General features: G+C 46.5%; 2 protein-coding genes across 3 annotated transcripts in view; both read left to right on the top strand.

Annotated features, from left to right (window-relative positions):
* Positions 1 to 92: 92 nt before the first annotated feature.
* On the top strand, positions 93 to 6,359 carry LOC106604248 (sterol-4-alpha-carboxylate 3-dehydrogenase, decarboxylating). Its single transcript, XM_014198714.3, has 8 exons — positions 93 to 193; positions 374 to 432; positions 584 to 745; positions 909 to 1,055; positions 1,255 to 1,383; positions 2,452 to 2,594; positions 2,920 to 3,022; positions 5,958 to 6,359. The coding sequence occupies exons 2-8, from the start codon at positions 412 to 414 to the stop codon at positions 6,288 to 6,290; spliced, it is 1,038 nt and encodes a 345-aa protein (XP_014054189.1). The 5' UTR covers positions 93 to 193; positions 374 to 411; the 3' UTR covers positions 6,291 to 6,359.
* Positions 6,360 to 8,819: 2,460 nt separating this feature from the next.
* The window catches only part of LOC106604246 (uncharacterized), a 28,399-nt gene continuing 21,089 nt past the window's right edge, over positions 8,820 to 16,129 (top strand). Inside the window, exons 1-7 of one of the 2 annotated variants that reach the window (XM_045717897.2) lie at positions 8,820 to 9,011; positions 10,631 to 10,819; positions 11,286 to 11,400; positions 11,658 to 11,768; positions 14,880 to 14,942; positions 15,657 to 15,707; positions 15,853 to 15,933. In XM_045717897.2, the coding sequence (XP_045573853.2) occupies positions 10,810 to 10,819; positions 11,286 to 11,400; positions 11,658 to 11,768; positions 14,880 to 14,942; positions 15,657 to 15,707; positions 15,853 to 15,933 (431 nt within the window). In that variant the 5' untranslated portion in view covers positions 8,820 to 9,011; positions 10,631 to 10,809. The remainder of the gene's footprint in view (positions 9,012 to 10,630; positions 10,820 to 11,285; positions 11,401 to 11,657; positions 11,769 to 14,879; positions 14,943 to 15,656; positions 15,708 to 15,852; positions 15,934 to 16,129) is intronic. The other variant, XM_045717898.2, reaches the window with a different exon arrangement.

Raw genomic sequence — 16,129 nt, 5'->3', positions numbered from 1 at the left:
CTGTGGATGTGTCCCGGTTGGTCAGAGCAGTGGCGTTCTTTTACGTAGGCTCCACTGCATTGGCTGTTCGAGTCTGTCACCTTTACGCCCAGCCTCCCGTCTACCCAACTAGAGCGCCTCTCGGGCTCAGCTCATACTCGGTTTATTAATTGTGCGCTGGTCGATTTATACTGTTGCAAAACAGATTGAACAGGTGAACGGATAAACATTTCATAGCATATTACAGTGTCTTTATATTGTAAACTTGTCCTGAAATAGCCTAAAGGTGTTTGCTTGTAGTCTTCAACATGATTCAATTCTCCGTGTGATATGATCTTGTCAAACTGTTTTCGAACGAGGGAACTTTAACCAAATACTCCAATTTCTCTGTCAGTTTGTTTTCCAACACCGACGACGCTCCTGCAGTTTGCCATGGCCACGCGCATACGACCGGTGAGTGCGCGGTAGTTTGAAGAACATATCAAGCTCTGAGCTATATGCCACATGTTCAGGCTATTTATTGGTTCTTTTCATATGTCTCGTGTGTCCGTTTGATTGTATCATAGTCTGTCTTTACTGAATGTTGTCGCTGTATCCGCTACAGAGCAGTAAGAGGTGTGCAGTGATAGGAGGCTCTGGGTTCCTGGGTAGACACCTGGTAGAGAAGCTGTTGGATAAAGGCTACACTGTGTCGGTGTTTGACATCAGACAGAGCTACGAACTACCAGGAGTCACCTTCCACCAGGGAGACCTCTGTGACAAACAGGTGAGTCTGTCTGTCTGTGAAGGGTCTGTGCACTGAGCTGGTTGAGGCCAGGTATATGACCTTCTTATGGTCTATGGCCTTTGTGCCTCATGTGTACATGTTAGGCTGGTGTTTGTCTGTGTGTGTCTACATCTGGGCATCATCGTGTGTGGCCCTGTCCCAGGCTCTACTAAAAGCCCTCCAAGGTGTCTCCCTGGTGTTCCACTGTGCCTCTCCAGCCCCAGCCAGTGATGACAAGGCTCTGTTCCAGAGAGTCAACATCCAGGGGACACAGGCTGTCCTACAGGCCTGCACTGAGGCTGGAGTACAGGTAGGGGGCAGTATAGGGTTACTATTAAACAGAGGTCTGTCATACAATATGTTACAAAGACAAACTAAATTCAATGAAAGAAATGCTCTGTTAAAATACTTGTACATTCTCCATAATTGAATGTAATTACTGATCTAGTGGATAGATGGTCAGTATAGGGGACTAACAGTTAAGGTGTTTTTCTGCCTGTCTACTATAGAAAGTGGTACTGACAAGCAGTGCCAGTGTGGTGTTTGAAGGAACAGACATCAAGGATGGGAGAGAAGACCTTCCCTACGCCAAGAAGCCCATCGACTACTACACACAGACCAAGATAGAACAGGAGAAGGCGAGGACACTGCTACACACAGACCGAGATAGAACAGGAGAAGGCGAGGACACTGCTACACACAGACCGAGATAGAACAGGAGAAGGCGAGGACACTGCTACACACAGACCGAGATAGAACAGGAGAAGGCGAGGACACTGCTACACACAGACCGAGATAGAACAGGAGAAGGCGAGGACACTGCTACACACAGACCGAGATAGAACAGGAGAAGGCGAGGACACTGCTACACACAGACCGAGATAGAACAGGAGAAGGCGAGGACACTGCTACACACAGACCGAGATAGAACAGGAGAAGGCGAGGACACTGCTACACACAGACCGAGATAGAACAGGAGAAGGCGAGGACACTGCTACACACAGACCGAGATAGAACAGGAGAAGGCGAGGACACTGCTACACACAGACCGAGATAGAACAGGAGAAGGCGAGGACACTGCTACACACAGACCGAGATAGAACAGGAGAAGGCGAGGACACTGCTACACACAGACCGAGATAGAACAGGAGAAGGCGAGGACACTGCTACACACAGACCGAGATAGAACAGGAGAAGGCGAGGACACTGCTACACACAGACCGAGATAGAACAGGAGAAGGCGAGGACACTGCTACACACAGACCGAGATAGAACAGGAGAAGGCGAGGACACTGCTACACACAGACCGAGATAGAACAGGAGAAGGCGAGGACACTGCTACACACAGACCGAGATAGAAGGCGAGGCCGCTTGTTTATTTTGTAGAATAGCCTTATCATAGTTATGTTAATGGTACCAGAGCATTGCTAGGGGGGAGAACTTGTCTACACATTTAGACACTGATGCTGCCCTATCCAGACATGTAACATACTCATGTAGACATGTAACATACTCATGTAGACATGTAACATACTCATGTAGACATGTAACATACTCATGTAGACATGTAACATACTCATGTAGACATGTAACATACTCATGTAGACATGTACTCATGTAGACGTGTAACATACTCCACATCAGCTGCACATTATTAAATAAGTAATGTTCTCTTCTATCTCCATCTTGTCTCTGTGGTGTCTCAGCTGGTTCTGAAGGCCTGTGACAAAGAGAAGGGTCTCCTGACGGTGGCCATTCGACCTCACGGTATCTTCGGCCCCCGGGACCCCCAGCTGGTGCCCATCCTGGTCGACACGGCACGCAGGGGCAAGATGAAGTTCATCATCGGGTCAGTCGTACAGGAATGTAACATCTTCACTAGACATAGTGGGATTGACCAAAGTTAATGTTTTATGGATATTTTTATTTTTTTATTTAACTCGGCAAGTCAGTTAAGAACAAATTCTTATTTTCAATGACGGCCTAGGAACAGTGGGTTAACTGCCTTGTTCAGGGACTGAACGACAGATTTTTACCTTGTCAGCTTGGGGATTCGATCTTGCAACCTTTCGGTTACTGTCCCAACGCTCTAACCACTAGGCTACCTGCCGCCCCGTATGGCGCTGCCCTTGTTGTCTCTCTCTCTGCCAACTATGTCTTCTCTGTCTCTGTAGTGATGGTTCTAACCTGGTGGATTTCACCTTTGTGGACAATGTGGTTCATGGACTCATCCTGGCAGCTGAGAGTCTGAGGCCAGAGTCTCCTATCTGTGGCAAGGTAGGAACCCTCTTTATGTTCTAGCTCATACAGTAGACCTGCCTGCACTGTACAACTGTGTGATGATGACCAATGGGGTCAACTGTAGTGTGTTTGAAGAAAGAGATGCCTTTCGCACTGGCAAAATATTTGTTGGGTTCTAACCAATGTTCTCTCTAAACTGGGCGCGCAGCTCTCAATCGGACTGCTGCACAGAAGAAATATCCGCCCTTGCAGAGAAGCACGAGATTGTACTTCACTCACCTTTCTTGAGTTTTCCCCTTGAGTTAACACAGTCAATGTTTCTCTTTACTGTGGGAATTGTTATCGAATCAATAACAAAATTAGCCGCTTTCAATGCAACATACTATGCAAGACTTTATATGCAAGAGATTTTCTTGTATGTAGAGCGCGTTGGAGAATGATTCTATTGCATTGACAGGCACGCGTCAGGCCGTACTCTACACCGACCGGTGCGCCATAACCAATCAGCACTGCATTAGGCCTATATGCAAATAGCCATTGACATATGGATCTGTGCCCTTCACTTTGAACTGGACTGTGTTTACAGGATGAGCATCATGAGTAGATGCACATGTTTTGAGCTCAAAGCGAGAGTTGCATGTAGCCATGTGTGCATTTGTTAATATCCTTTGCTAGTTAGTGAGTTATTAGCCCAGTTATAGTTAATTTCTAGTCAGCAATGGAGGAGTGGTTGCGTCCTACAAGAGCACAAAATGTGCATTTCTAGCCATCTTTGAAAAGGAGTCATAGACACACAGACACACAGCTGTTTAATGTCTTAAAGGGGAAGTGTTGTATTTTGAGATGGTCTTGAATAAGTTAAGTAGCCAACAGGCAGAGGGTAGTATAATTTGTCTGATTTTCTGTAATAATGCAATGGGATTAATGTTTTTATTTTGTGAAGTGGTTTCTTGCATCAATCAACACATTTTCCGTCACCTCAATGTCTGAAGGACAAGTGGATAAACAGGTTAATGTCAAGCCCTGCATGTCATTTTTTAGTCTCATGGAATGTAGGCCAACATTGAACACCACACATTGGCTGCTACTGTAGGTTGAATGATAGAACAGATATTTCCATATTAAAATGTTATGGGATGCATTTTTTCTCCATTGTTTTTGATGGAAGGCCACTCTGGTAGTCCTACATTATGATCATATAGCCACAGTAGCCTACTTGACCACTGTTAACTGTAACTTAAAACAAGTACAGCTTCAGTGTTCACAGTAAACGCGTGTCGAAAGTTGCACAGAATTTCACAACCTTCAAGTTTGCTCTCAGCAGACCTTAAATTTGCTCGGTGGTGACATTTTGTTTTTGAGGGAACGTTGGTTGAAATTAACATTGTCCCCAAGCTCTGAATATGGGAACAAAGGTTCTGCTAAAAGATGCTAAAAGATGATTCTGAGATAATTGGCTTTAAAGTTCCAACCCTCATTGGAAATTTGATCTTCTATTCTTTTCAACTTAACAACCCGAGTTGGGGTATTTAGAGTAATATGTATGTGTGTGTGTGTGTAGAGAACATTAAACAGAACAAGGCTATGTCAATTACTCAATTTCACCAAAAATGCAGATTGAACCTTTTTATAGTGCCAAGCTCCTGATATAGAGGCTGGAAATACTGTGCAACAAAGTGGTACTTGAAAGGGGCGTGGGTTAAAATGGAGGCGGGAGAGAGCCTGCTACAGCTGAATTAGATGGGACCTAAAAAAGACAAATCGTCAGTTAAAATGAGTGTTCCATCACAGCGGCCATATTATTTTGGGGTTAGTGTTATTTTTGGGAAGCTCAATTGATTCTAAGTTTGGGCATATAAAGTTTTTATATGTGAAAACTAGTTTTTATTTTTTATTTAACCTTTTTATTTAGCTAGGCAAGTCGGTTAAGAACAAATTCTTATTTACAATAATGGCTTACCCTGGACGACTTTGGGCCAATTGTGCGCCGCCCTATGGGACTCCCAATCACGGCCGGTCGTGATAGTCTGGATTCGAACCAGGGTGTCTGTAGTGATGCCTCTAGCACTGAGATGCACTGCCTTAGACTGCTGAACCAGGTTCTGTAGTGACGCCTCTAGCACTGAGATGCAGAGCCTTAGACCGCTGAACCAGGGTCTGTAGTGACACCTCTAGCACTGAGATGCAGTGCATTAGACTGCTGATCCAGGGTCTGTAGTGACACCTCTAGCACTGCTGTGCCACTCGGGAGATGCATACTTTCCAATTTCCCCAACTCACTTCCTTGTTTAGCCTACATTAAGTCACTTGTGCTGCTTGGACTTTGATATTCACAAATGTAGAGTGGAGGTTCTAAAGGTTATGCTATATCAGGGATGGGCAAGTTTTTTGGGGAACTCAGTCGGTGTCTCAACTTACTGTTGCAAGTTAGAAAGTGCAATTTGGAAATTTGGTTGTTCTACTGCTGTTCTTATGTCAGCTAACATTTGTGTTGTTGTTACTTTGCTAGGTTAGTTTAGCGACCAGCTATCTAAACTTTTCATCATGTTTGAATTACCGGCCGGGTTAGGCCCCCATTTGATTTTGTTAGGCAGTCTGACTCCGATATCATATAGTACGCAGGCCCACGAGCAACAGCAGGCCCACGTGCAACAGCAGGCCCACGAGCAGTGGCAGGTCCCTCATGATGAGTTCTGATTTGTTGTGGCCCTACACCTATCGAAGTTGCCCATTCCTGTGCTAGATGTTGATGGACTAAGAGATCAGCCAATAAACTCCCACTGGATTTTCTTCCCTCTCCATTCAAGTCCCTTTCTGAGGCGCTGTGAAACGAGACGGTTCCAAAAACGAAAAGAGCCAACTGGTGGACAATATTGGGTTCTAACCAATGAAATGTCTTCCTCTAACTCTGTCAACATTTTTCTCAATCCGTATTGACTGGTGTTTCTCATCTCCCCCTTCCTCCCTCCAGGCGTACCACATCACCAATGATGAGCCTGTCCGGTTCTGGGACTTCATGTCAGATATTCTAGTAGGTCTGGGCTACGCTGCTCCGCGCTACCACCTTCCCTACACACTGGTCTACGGGCTGGCTCTGCTGCTGTGGCTGCTGTCTCTGTTACTAAGCCCCCTAGTGGCCTTCAAACCCACCTTCACCCCCATGAGGGTGGCCCTGGCAGGTACACACCACTTCTACAGCTGCTCCAGAGCCAAGCAGGACATGGGGTACAAGCCTGTGGTCAGTCTAAAGGATGGGATCAGACGCACGGTGGAGAGCTATCCTCATCTACGACATGGAGCCTGATGGCTATGCCTGCAATATGGTAGCCTGGAAACCAAACTCGTATGCTCTGTGACACAATGGTGAAATGGATCATATCAGTTTGGATTCCAGGCTAGTGGTATGGATCCTCACGGCTGAGTCCTAACCTGAGATCTAAGCACATTAATCACTGCTGTCAATGGGAGAAAAACATTTTAAGCTGTGAGTTATGTGTACAGTTATCAAGTTAAGATTCAACCCGAAGGGACGGACTTTTTCATACTCTCACCAGTGTCTTAAGTCTTGTTCTTGAGGTAAAAAACGTTTTCTTTTCGAACTCTGATATATTTGTGTGCCCGTGATACTAACTAGGGGTATAAGCCTTTGAAATGAGTGCGCTCTCTCATGTCTGTGGACCTATATGAGGATCTGTGAACTCTCACCTTTCCTAGGACAGTCAGTACTCCATTTCTGCCTGGCTTCAGTACCTCTCTTCACCAATAGAGAGCAGCACACATTCATTCTCAATGTGGATACACAGTCTAACATGGTGTTTCCAGCACTTCCTCTTTCCATTATTCATGAGCACTCATTTTGATGCATGAGCGATGATGCATTTACTGTGACTGTTTTCCCTCTACAGCCATCTTGTTTCTATTCTCTTATACAAATCACAAGCCATCATGCAGTTTGTTCATTTCAAATAAAATATGTCATGCCTTACATTCCCTTAATCTAAACATTGTACAGTTTATTAAAACGCTAACATAGGATGTTTGTATATGAACCAAAATTGTCAACATATAATAAAGTTTGATCACCCTCATTAGAAAATAGTTGGCTGTTTGTATCTATCCACCATAACTCAGGCACCCACCACCCTTTGTTTTTCCAAAGCCAATGTCACAGGATTAATGTTACTATGATGTACATTTTAAGACCAAGACCAACTGTATTTCAATGCATGTCACAGAACAGAGAAAGGGATGGGCCACTTCTCTCTCTGTCATCCTACCCTTTTCTACATTCCAGCTGTCTTACTGGCTCAATGACTTCCTCTCATAAACACATCTTCACATGTATCACTTATTAAAGCTGATCACAGTGTGGTTTAGGTGTGAGGCAGGGCGTGGGAGTGGGGGGGTTCAGTTGTGATATCAGTTAAAGGGCGGGGGAGAGAGAGGGCGGGAGGAGGAGACGGAGGGCGGGGTTTAGGTTGAAATACCTGACATTCCTTCTAGAATAATGAGCCATGGTGAGATTCAGTGCTGATAAACTTATCTGTTCAACTGGTTTAGCCCCCAGGGTGTAGGAGAGAGAGACGGGGTTGGCCCCCAGAGTGTAGGAGAGAGAGACGGGGTTGAGAAAAGAGCAAGCGGGTACAATAGACTTCACAGTTTACACTGACTATGAGCTGAAGTGAAACGTTGGCACTAAAACCAAGCCGTTTCCTCATCCTTACACTCTCTACTATAGTAAACCTGTATGACTGAGTAAAGAGACATTCATGTGTAAATTAACATCCCTCCCAAGTCTCCACCCTATTCCATTTGAATAAGGCTGGGTGAATGTATGTCTGGGATTGTTTCTGTAGCTAAATAGGGGTAGGGTTGTGTACTGTAAACACTATCTCGTGTGGACATTCATTTTGAGAGTTAATCTATTATGTTGCTATTGACAACTGTGTTAATTTATTATGTTGCTATTGACAACCGTGTTCATTTATTATGTTGCTATTGACAACTGTGCTTTGGAGCAGATGGTAGATGTTGGAGGACGCTGGTGTTCTGATTGTACACACCACCAGCACACACACACACACACACACACACACACTCATCTGTGAGCTAACTCCCTGTTCTGCCTACATCTACACCTCATGGTCCAATGGTTTAACTATTCATTGGTCAGCCGACTGACAGTGTTACCCAGGTCTGTCTTACAACACCTTAAACACACCTTATCAAGATGAGCCATGTTTTAATGGGGCTACATCATAATTACCTCTAGTTTGGAAGAGAAATAGAGAGGCTTATTCAACTCGTAACATTACAAAGCAAATAGCAGTCCTGGTGTTTGTGAAACACTTAGGCTTTAAAGTGTGACCCAATTGTCAGAGAATATCTACAGTCACTGTTCTCAGATTTGTTGATGTCTCTGTCTCTTTCTGATGATGTCTCCCTGTCCAGTAAGCATGAGAGAAACAGTTTTATAGGAGCCAATGTCTGTGTCTGTGTGTCGTGCTGGGCTGTGTGCTGTGTCTGTGTGTCTGTGTCGTGGCTATGTGTCTGAGTGTCTGTGCTGTGTGTCTATGCGTCTGTGTGTCTGTGTGTCTGTGTCTGTGTGTCGTGTCGTGGCTGTGTGTCTATGTGTCTGTGTGTCTGTGTGTGTGTTTGGTTCATGCTCTGCGCTGCTACTGGCTATGCCAACTATGTTCCTCCTCACCTGGATCTCAGGTATGTGATAAAAGAGAGGGGAATAAGCAGTAAACAAAACTCACTTACCAATCTCATCCCTACACAAACACACACACCCAGGGTGGTGGCATAGCCTCTAGGACTGTCTGAGCTAGTCTGTCCACGCCCGTATCTGTTCAAACACCTGTCAGCTTGTCACACAGCCAGTCACACTCCCTCTCTCTCCGTTCACACACAGACCTAGCAATCTTTTACCTATACTTTTGTCTCTCACCTGCTCTCACTCTACCTGTGTGGGATTCTCTACAGTTTGGGAGACCGTCTGTGGATACAGTATCCAGTGAAAGTAGGTATATTATTTTTTTTACTCCTGTTGCTTATTAGGTTATTTTGTGCCACGTTTCTCAGGGCTTAGAATGTGGATTCTCTCTTTCTTGACCCACTCTTTTTCAATCAGTATAGATCAGGAATATAATCAATCATATCCGTTGCTAACTGTTTAATGTTATGCTAACTCCTCAGACCCTGACAGACACCTGCGCCGGTTGTCAGAAAGTCTGTTTGTCCTCTCAGAACCATTATTCTCTCTGCCTTGTTTGCCATGATTGCCTGTCTGTCATATGAGTTGCCTTTCCATCCTACTGCTCCCTTACCGTACCTTATAATTTAACGTGTGTGTGTGTGTGTGTGTGTGTGTGTGTGTGTGTGTGTGTGTGTGTGTGTGTCTGTCTGTCTGTCTGTCTGTCTGTCTGTCTGTCTGTCTGTCTGTCGCTGTCTGTCTGTCTGTCTGTCTGTCTGTCTGTCTGTCTGTCTGTCTGTCTGTCTGTCTGTCTGTCTGTCTGTCTGTCTGTCTGTCTGTCTGTCTGTCTGTCTGTCTGTCTGTCTGTCTGTCTGTCTGTCTGTCTGTCGTGTGTGTGTGTGTGTGTGTGTGTGTGTGTGTGTGTGCTGGTGGTGTGTATCTTGTAAAATGTGTCAGGTGTAGACTGGTGTGTGTCATGTATGATCGATACAGTATCTAAGCCTTCAGTCTATTTGATCTATCATCGCTGGCTGAAGATATTCAGAAAGAGACATTCCACTGCCTCAGGATGTGAATTTACCACTGGGATGTCATTTACATAGTGAAATTGACAGCAATAAAATTAAATTGCATACAGAAGAGACTAACATTTCTAAAATGTGGCAATAGGTCAACTTTGCCTGTCGTTTGATAAGGAAAAATCTTAACAGTGTTTTATTACAATTTCCACTTGCTTTCAGTTTCCTGAGGAGAAAGGTGAGTGAGCCGTTTGTGTTTGATTAGGGATAAGAGAAAGACACCTGTGAATTGTGTAATATATTTGTAGTTCATTTCTATCAAACCAATCTATCACTTCATTGAATATTTAAATAGAATATGTGTCATTAACATCTCAGACCCTACTTCTAAAGCCATACGCTGAGAAATGATGTTTGCTCCAGTTTGTGCGGGGGTGTGTGCGTGCGTGTGCGTGTGTATGTGTGTGTGTCCATCTATCTTTGGCTGCCAGAGGGTATGTTTGGTCGTTTGGCAGAAAGTGGCAGGACAGGCTCACCTGCATAATTAAAGGATGACCGTGGAATGTCTATCACATGTTCCTGTTCTTCACAGGAGGAGAGGGAAACTGATAACCCTGCTTTACAGGAGGAGAGGGAAACTGATAACCCTGCTTTACAGGAGGAGAGGGAAACTGATAACCCTGCTTTCGACAGAGACTAAACAGTTCTAGAACAAACTAGAGGGGTAGCCCGAATGGGCCTCACATCTGTGACCCTCTAACCTGCAACCCTGACTGTGTCAGTCCAACACCTATACCAATACTGTACACCAAGAGGTCCAGTCTTATCAAATATACTCAAGGACCAAGTGGGACAGAGACTAGGGCTTGTTTCTGGACCCGACCTCTCTTACTAACCTGTCTCTGTACTGCTGTCTGTGGTACTCAGGGAGTCCATGGAGGAATCATAGGAACCAGATTGGGAGCCAGTGGAGGAATCATAGGAACCAGATTGGGAGCCAGTGGAGGAATCATAGGAACCAGATTGGGAGCCAGTGGAGGAATCATAGGAACCAGATTGGGAGCCAGTGGAGGAATCATAGGAACCAGATTACAAACGACCCGACTATGTCAAAAGGTGAGTTGACAGGTTGACTGACTGACTGACTTCAGTAGGATGAGTGTGTGATAGTGTGTTTCCTACCATTGTAAGGTGTGGTAGTAGGTCCATACCAAGGGGATGAGGTGATGTATACCATGTGTATTGCACCATAGTTTCATCCATTCCTGCGGTGTGATCAGTGTGAAGTATGTATCATAATGCTGTTTTCTCTTATTCAGATGGTGCGTGCATGTGTGTGTGTTTCTATCTAATGTGTGTACTGTGTGTGTGTGTGTGTGTGTGTGTGTGTGTGTGTGTCGTGTGTCTGTCTAAGCGTGTGTACTGTGTGTGTGTGTGTGTGTGTGTGTGTGTGTGTGTGTGTGTGTGTGTGTGTGTGTGTGTGTGTGTGTGTGTGTGTGTGTGTGTGTCGTCCGTGTGTCGTGTGTGTCGTCCGTGTGTCTGTGTGTGTTTCTGTCTAACGTGTGTACTGTGTGTGTTTCAGAGGGGGACAGAACATCAGTGTTGAAGACCTCTAAGGTTCGGACCAAGCTGAAGGGAGATGCCAGCTGGATGCAGAGACTCAGTGAACCTCAGTCTGAAACAGAGGAGAAACCATGGTAACACAGACAGACAGACAGACAGACAGACAGACAGACAGACAGACAGACAGACAGACAGACAGACAGACAGACAGCGCGCGACGCGCGCGGGGTGAGGTTCCACTCATATGGACCGTATTCAATGTCCCTCCTCCTCTCACGCCCTCTCACACACTCCCTCTCTCCCTCCCCCTCTCTCTCTCTCTCCCTCTCTCTCTCCCCCCCCTCTCCCTCCCTCTCTCTCTCCCTCCCTCTCTCTCTCTCCCTCTGAACAGGATGGCAGAAGTTAGAGTGAATCGACTGAATGGAGCCCCTATAGACACCAGCCAAGTGGCCTCGCCCACATCCAAGAACCCTCCCTCCCCCACCAGACCTGCAGAAGACGGGTAAACACTGACACCCAGCTCAACACTACACACTGACAACCACCTCAACACTACACACTGACCCCACCTCAACACTACACACTGACACCCAGCTCAACACTACACACTGACACCCACCTCAACACTACACACTGACACCCACCTCAACACTACACACTGACAACCACCTCAACACTACACACTGACCCCACCTCAACACTACACACTGACACCCAGCTCAACACTACACACTGACACCCAGCTCAACACTACACACTGACACCCACCTCAACACTACACACTGACACCCACCTCAACACTACACACTGACACCCACCTCAACACTACACACTGACACCCACCTCAACACTACACACTGACACCCACCTCAACACTACACACTGACACCCACCTCAACACTACACACTGACACCCACCTCAACACTACACACTGAGAACCACCTCAACACTACACACTGACAACCACCTCAACACTACACACTGACACCCACCTCAACACTACACACTGACAACCACCTCAACACTACACACTGACCCCACCTCAACACTACACACTGACACCCAGCTCAACACTACACACTGACACCCACCTCAACACTACACACTGACACCCACCTCAACACTACACACTGACAACCACCTCAACACTACACACTGACACCCACCTCAACACTACACACTGACACCCACCTCAACACTACACACTGACAACCACCTCAACACTACACACTGACAACCACCTCAACACTACACACTGACCCCACCTCAACACTACACACTGACAACCACCTCAACACTACACACTGACACCCACCTCAACACTACACACTGACAACCACCTCAACACTACACACTGACACCCACCTCAACACTACACACTGACACCCACCTCAACACTACACACTGACACCCACCTCAACACTACACACTGACACCCACCTCAACACTACACACTGACACCCACCTCAACACTACACACTGACACCCACCTCAACACTACACACTGACAACCACCTCAACACTACACACTGACCCCACCTCAACACTACACACTGACACCCAGCTCAACACTACACACTGACACCCACCTCAACACTACACACTGACACCCACCTCAACACTACATACTGACACCCACCTCAACACTACACACTGACAACCACCTCAACACTACACACTGACACCCACCTCAACACTACACACTGACACCCACCTCAACACTACACACTGACAACCACCTCAACACTACACACTGACCCCACCTCAACACTACACACTGACAACCACCTCAACACTACACACTGACACCCACCTCAACACTACACACTGACACCCACCTCAACACTACACACTGACACCCACCTCAACACTACACACTGACACCCACCTCAACACTACACACTGACAACCACCTCAACACTACACACTGACAACCACCTCAACACTACACACTGACACCCACCTCAACACTACACACTGACAACCACCTCAACACTACACACTGACCCCACCTCAACACGACACACTGACACCCACCTCAACACACTGACCCCACCTCAACACTACACACTGACCCCACTTCAACACACTGACCCCCACCTCAACACTACACACTGACCCCACCTCAACACTACACACTGACACCCAGCTCAACACTACACACTGACACCCACCTCAACACTACACACTGACACCCACCTCAACACTACACACTGACACCCACCTCAACACTACACACTGACACCCACCTCAACACTACACACTGACAACCACCTCAACACTACACACTGACCCCACCTCAACACTACACACTGACAACCACCTCAACACTACACACTGACACCCACCTCAACACTACACACTGACACCCACCTCAACACTACACACTGACACCCACCTCAACACTACACACTGACACCCACCTCAACACTACACACTGACACCCACCTCAACACTACACACTGACAACCACCTCAACACTACACACTGACACCCACCTCAACACTACACACTGACACCCACCTCAACACTACACACTGACAACCACCTCAACACTACACACTGACCCCACCTCAACACTACACACTGACACCCACCTCAACACTACACACTGACACCCACCTCAACACTACACACTGACACCCACCTCAACACTACACACTGACACCCACCTCAACACTACACACTGACACCCACCTCAACACTACACACTGACACCCACCTCAACACTACACACTGACACCCACCTCAACACTACACACTGACAACCACCTCAACACTACACACTGACAACCACCTCAACACTACACACTGACACCACCTCAACACTACACACTGACAACCACCTCAACACTACACACTGACACCCACCTCAACACTACACACTGACACCCACCTCAACACTACACACTGACACCCACCTCAACACTACACACTGACACCCGCCTCAACACTACACACTGACACCCACCTCAACACTACACACTGACAACCACCTCAACACTACACACTGACAACCACCTCAACACTACACACTGACCCCACCTCAACACTACACACTGACACCCACCTCAACACTACACACTGACACCCACCTCAACACTACACACTGACAACCACCTCAACACTACACACTGACAACCACCTCAACACTACACACTGACCCCACCTCAACACTACACACTGACACCCACCTCAACACTACACACTGACACCCACCTCAACACTACACACTGACAACCACCTCAACACTACACACTGACAACCACCTCAACACTACACACTGACCCCACCTCAACACTACACACTGACACCCACCTCAACACTACACACTGACACCCACCTCAACACTACACACTGACACCCACCTCAACACTACACACTGACACCCACCTCAACACTACACACTGACCCCACCTCAACACTACACACTGACAACCACCTCAACACTACACACTGACCCCACCTCAATAAAGAGCACCATCTCCAGGATACCTCATCAGGTAAAACAGACCTCCACCATTGCATCACTTGGCCAACTGCTTATTCTATGTAATACATTTATTAATTGTGAATAATACAAAAGGTGAATAATTGTATATATTTTTTCAGAGGGTTTTTCACCAAGACAGACACCAAGCCTGCTGCCACCTCATCTACATCCAATGGCTTCAGGTAAATAAAGTACTGTCAGAGCTCTACTGACAGCAGTAATGTCAGAGCTCTACTGACAGCAGTAATGTCAGAGCTCTACTGGCAGCAGTAATGTCAGAGCTCTACTGGCAGCAGTAATGTCAGAGCTCTACTGGCAGCAGTACTGTCAGAGCTCTACTGACAGCAGTAATGTCAGAGCTCTACTGGCAGCAGTACTGTCAGAGCTCTACTGGCAGCAGTAATGTCAGAGCTCTACTGGCAGCAGTAATGTCAGAGCTCTACTGGCAGCAGTAATGTCAGAGCTCTACTGGCAGCAGTAATGTCAGAGCTCTACTGGCAGCAGTAATGTCAGAGCTCTACTGGCAGCAGTAATGTCAGAGCTCTACTGGCAACAGTCATGTCAGAGCTCTACTGGCAGCAGTAATGTCAGAGCTCTACTGACAGCAGTAATGTCAGAGTTCTACTGGCAGCAGTAATGTCAGAGCTCTACTGGCAGCAGTAATGTCAGAGCTCTACTGGCAGCAGTAATGTCAGAGCTCTACTGGCAGCAGTAATGTCAGAGCTCTACTGACAGCAGTAATGTCAGAGCTCTACTGGCAGCAGTAATGTCAGAGCTCTACTGACAGCAGGGACTCTATTAAATAGAGTAGAGTCTATTCTGTGTACTCAGTCTATCATTTAGACAGCCAATGCCCTGTTAGAAGGCTTGATTACATGGCGTCCTTCTATTTGCAGTGGATCAACATCCAGCTTCACCAAGAGGCCTTCAGAGAGCTACAAGAGAATGTAAACCTTATACAATTTATATGAGTAAACTCAGTGAATGTGTTTGAGTGTGACGCTGTGTGTGGTAAAGGATTATCAGAGATAACTGTAGTGACTTAAGGGAATGTGTTTGATAAGTACTGTATGTGTGTGTCCTTCTCTCCAGAGCTCCTCACACAGTGCGTCCCACCTCAAACCTCCCAGTTCAAGCTGAGGACCAGCTTTCTCCAGAGGAGAAGGAGAAACGGTGAGAGACAAAAAAAATTGCATCCCAAAATGCACCCTATTCCCTTTATAGAGGTCTACTTTTGACCAGGGCCCTATACTGTATAGGGCCATATATAGGGAATAGGGTGCCATTTCAGATGCAGCCTACGAAACTCTTATTTTACCTTAGAAAATAGATGTCACGTCAAGGAAAAACAAGTAATCTCTTTCCTCCC

Source organism: Salmo salar, chromosome 05 (assembly GCF_965601325.2).
Source record: "Salmo salar chromosome 05, fSalSal1, whole genome shotgun sequence".
Classification (NCBI taxonomy): domain Eukaryota; kingdom Metazoa; phylum Chordata; class Actinopteri; order Salmoniformes; family Salmonidae; genus Salmo; species Salmo salar.
This window is presented reverse-complemented; position numbering and strand designations above follow the sequence as displayed.

Bases quoted from the DNA above. Each gene is read 5' to 3' on its own strand.
- LOC106604248 (XM_014198714.3), top strand. From the start codon at position 412: ATGGCCACGCGCATACGACCG. The intron at 2,595-2,919 runs GTCAGTCGTACA...CTGTCTCTGTAG, and splicing joins AAGATGAAGTTCATCATCGG to TGATGGTTCTAACCTGGTGG. The intron at 3,023-5,957 runs GTAGGAACCCTC...TCCTCCCTCCAG, and splicing joins AGTCTCCTATCTGTGGCAAG to GCGTACCACATCACCAATGA.